Source organism: Zerene cesonia, chromosome 25 (assembly GCF_012273895.1).
Source record: "Zerene cesonia ecotype Mississippi chromosome 25, Zerene_cesonia_1.1, whole genome shotgun sequence".
In the NCBI taxonomy this organism is placed as follows: domain Eukaryota; kingdom Metazoa; phylum Arthropoda; class Insecta; order Lepidoptera; family Pieridae; genus Zerene; species Zerene cesonia.
In genome coordinates, this window is record NC_052126.1 from 4,881,616 (window position 1) to 4,885,716 (window position 4,101).

The 4,101-nt window shown below is 41.3% G+C and overlaps 1 protein-coding gene across 1 annotated transcript in view; it reads right to left on the bottom strand.

The window, feature by feature from the left end:
* LOC119836618 (ATP-dependent RNA helicase DHX30-like) overlaps nucleotides 1-4,101 on the bottom strand; it is a 23,495-nt gene that overhangs the window by 2,214 nt on the left and 17,180 nt on the right. Inside the window, exons 15-20 of the mRNA XM_038362000.1 lie at nucleotides 3,908-3,929; nucleotides 3,303-3,375; nucleotides 2,161-2,297; nucleotides 1,425-1,613; nucleotides 846-1,010; nucleotides 3-167 (exon numbers count right to left, since the gene is read on the bottom strand). Coding sequence (XP_038217928.1) covers nucleotides 3-167; nucleotides 846-1,010; nucleotides 1,425-1,613; nucleotides 2,161-2,297; nucleotides 3,303-3,375; nucleotides 3,908-3,929 — 751 coding nt within the window. The remainder of the gene's footprint in view (nucleotides 1-2; nucleotides 168-845; nucleotides 1,011-1,424; nucleotides 1,614-2,160; nucleotides 2,298-3,302; nucleotides 3,376-3,907; nucleotides 3,930-4,101) is intronic.

A 4,101-nucleotide genomic window follows, 5' to 3' on the forward strand; every position in this document is an offset into this window, starting at 1 on the left:
CTTCATCTTTATCCGCCGCCTCGTCAACAGCAGCGCGTTGGTGCCAGACAACAAGATGGCCGGCGTGTACTCGTCGATATTCGTGAATTGGTTCAGCGCTTCCGCATCCGGACTGGCCTCTAGGATGCCGCACTTAAGTATCTGCCCTAAGTGCAGGTTCGATAGGGCTGGAAAAAAAAATATGTCAATGAAAAACAAGGAACAAGGTGCTTAACAAAATGTATGATGCGAAAAAACAAACAAATCCGCCGTGTCTTTTTTTAATATTAAAAAAAAAAACCGTTGTTAATAGATCAATTGTAATATACACAAATTGTAATCTACAGTTAATAATAGAATAAGGCTTAGTTCGGCAGCAAAGGCTTTCACCTGTTTTTGTTGGTTAATTATTTTTCGTATAAAATAATTTAAGAAAATTCATGTATTCTTTCGATACTAAGAAAAACATTTTTAAACTATAATCTAAAGCATTGCCATCATACACAATATACTTTTGTATGTGACAGTCGAGGACGCTTCGGCACGAATTGGGCCAGCTCGCACCGGGGAAGTACCACACCCCCACAGAAGACCGGCGTGAAATAGCATGCTGCTGTGTTTCGTTCGGTGAGTGGGGGAGCCGGAGGCCCATATCCTCTTCCTTACCCTTCCCAGTCCTTACCTTTATTCCTTTCTTCAATCCTTTCCTAATCCCTTTCCAATTTGCAGTCGGCAGTCCATTTGAAGAGGCGCCAGGTCTACAATCGACCTTTCACCTCTCCAAATGTTCACGGGCGCTGGTAGCGCTTACCATCAGGCGACCCACCAGCTCCATTACCGACTGTGACATAAAAAAAAACACTCACATTTAACAAACGACAGCCTGTCCTTCCTCAGCCCATACTTGTCGCACCATCCATCCACGCTCCTCCATCCGACGTCATCCAGCTGCTGCTCGAACTCCTCCTGTATCCAGTGCAGCGCCGCGTGATCGGACGTTTTGCTGTGCTTGCGTTTTATATTGCGTATCTCTGGAAAATTTGTTTTTTTTTTTATCACATTTCAAGTCGCTTTCTTTGTCTGTTTTGTGTGTCTCTATGTCCATACGTACACAAGTAAGGTTGGAAGGGACGTCCAAACCGCCTTTCTACACTATCGTACTAATTCTATCCTATCCTATCCTACTTTCTACTATCCTACTATCCTACTAATATTATAAATGCGAAAGTTTGTAAGGATGTGTGTGTGTGTGTTTGTTGCTCTTTCACGCAAAAGCTACTGAACTTATTGCAATGAAATTTAGTACGTAGACAGCTGGACAACTGGAATAACATATAGGCAACTTTTTACCCCGATATTCTCACGGGATGCGGACCTACACGGGTGAAACCGCGAGGCGCACCTAGTGTACATATAAAAAAAAACGCCGCGTTCCAACCGCTCACCTTCCTTCCTATCACCAGCGTTGTTGAACACCTCGATATTATCAGCGCAGTGGGCTAACATGTTGCAAGCCGCCACGACGTTGCCAACAATCGCGGCGTGCAAGACGCCGCGTGCCAAACGCGGCGGCACGTTCAACTGCGCCACTAGCGTGCCCAGACGCGTCAGTTGTTCCGATTTTGATAGGGCACCTGCGGAAATAGTAATAAAGTAATAATACATATATATGTGCGAAAGATTTTAATAGAAATTAAAAAAAATATAATGGTCTGTCTGTATGTTATTTAAAATAATTGTGCTTAAGTGCTTATTGATTATTGAAACGATATTAAAATGCAATAATTTCAACATTGAAACATTTACTTATTCATCAAATTCTGTCTACTCTGAACCTTTTCCAGCTAACACTGAACCAATGTTTCGTAAAATTATAAATAGATTGAATATATATATTTAGAAAGAAAATAAAAAAAAAAAACACTTTTTTTTATAAAAAAAAAACAATGAAAGCGAAATTAATAACATACTGAAACCTAATTTTTTGTGTTTTTTATAGCTTTGAAATGCTTTATAAATGAAAAATTTTGAAAGAACAGAAAAAATTTGATCACGAGACGGGATTCGATCCCGCGTTTTTTGCCACGGTTTAGACTGAATAGCTTTCAGTCTAAACCTGATGTTGTATGTACCACGGGCGAAGCCGGGGCGGAGCGCTAGTAATGAATAAAAACAACAAACCTATATCGACGAGGTCCGTTACAGCGTACCGGACGGCCTCTTTTCGAGGCGGTTGCGGCAATTCGGATAGAAAGCTTTCCACACTCTCGTTAGGCGCGTACGTCTTGCAGTCTAGCACTGTTTGCTCTAGCGGTATTCTGAAATATGATACGTTCACCAATTCAATTTTTAGTTTTATAGCATTGAAACGCTTTATAGATGAGAAATTTTTCAAGAATAGAAAAAAATCGATCACGCGGCGGGATTCGAACCCGCGTCCTTTTGCCAAACCGTAGCACTCTTTCGGATTCATGTGCCCAAGGGACTCCCCGCGCCATCTATTGAGATGATTAACAACCATCTCAATCAATATGTAACAAAAAAAAAAAAACGAAATAGTTTGTCTTTTCTGTCCAGTAATATACGCAGTGTTGGCTCAATGGTAAAGACCTCTGACTTAAAATCGATAAGTCGGCGGTTCGAGATCCAGCGAGCGAATTGAAAATAAATAGATTTTTCAAATTTATCCGCTTATGTGGATAACATCACCACTGCTCGATAGTGAAGGAGGACATCATGACATCTGCCAACTCGCACTTGGCCAGCGTGGTACGTATAACCTGAACCCTCACAGGAGGTCTGTGTCCCAGCAGTGGGAATGGGCGGGCATGGGCTGATGACGATACATTTTCATATAACTGTCACGTTTTCCTATAAAACCTCACCTTGCTTTAAAAGTGGGGAGTCATTATTATTATTGTCATTAACACTGATATTATAAAGGGGCGAACTTTTGTATTTTTGTATGTTTGTGAGGTTTTCACGCAAAAACCACTGGTCCAGATTTCAAAAACACTGTCACCGCTAGAAAGCTGCAACTTCACTGTGAGCGAACTCGGCTATATGTACCACGGTCGAAGCCGGGGCGAACGGCTAGTTGTAATATCCAGTGGCGTAGCTAGAGGAACAAGGGCCCTGGTGCATAGGGAAAGTATCGGACCCTCCTCCCCTCTTTCCGCCTTCCTCCCCTCTTTCAAAGCCGAGGTTAGAGGGCCCCCCGAGCTCCGGGGCCCCGGTGCACTGCACCACCTGGCCCTATGGTAGCTACGCCACTGGTAATATCATAAAGATATACAAAACATTGTCATAATTTGAAATCCTACCGCAGTATTTCTGGCGTCGAGTGCGGCGGGAATTCCGATTCCTTCTCCTTTGTATACATTTTGTAGCAGAATCCTGGAAATTAAACATTCGTTTGTGTGTTTGTTACATCTATATACATAACTAGCGGTCCGCCCCGGCTTCGCCCGTGGTGCATGTATAGCCTATAGCCTTACTCAATAAATGGGCTATCTAACACTGAAATAATTATTTAAATCAGACCAGTAGTTACAGTTCCTGAGATGAGTGCGTTCAAACAAACAAACTCTTCAGCTTTATAATATCAGTATAGATATAATATTTTTACATCTTTACTTAATAACGAGGAAATTTATGTATTTATGAAACTATATCATACAAAAACTGTTGGACCGATTTCAAAAATTCTTTCACGAATGAAAAGCTGCAACTTCACTGAGATGTCACTATAGAAGGCTATAGAAGGCTAGTGGCATAGGCGAGGCCGGGGCGAACAGCTAGTATCAAAGAAAGTAGTATTAGTTACACCACATATAACTATAGAAAAACAACCGACTTTTATGACTTTTGGTTTGGTGTTAAAAAGTTAATTTCTTGAATTTTCTTCTGTCGGTGGAAAAAAAAATACCGGGAAAAGCCCAGGCGAAAGTCTGGTCGTGTTACCAGCAGAATTAAGTAGTCATAAAAATGTCCCAGTACCTACACTAATATTATAAAGCTAAAGATTTTTTTTGTTTGGTTAAATGCGCTAATCTCAGGAACTACTGGTCCGATTTGAAAAATTCTTTTTGTGCTAGATAACCCATTTTTTTCAGGAAGGCT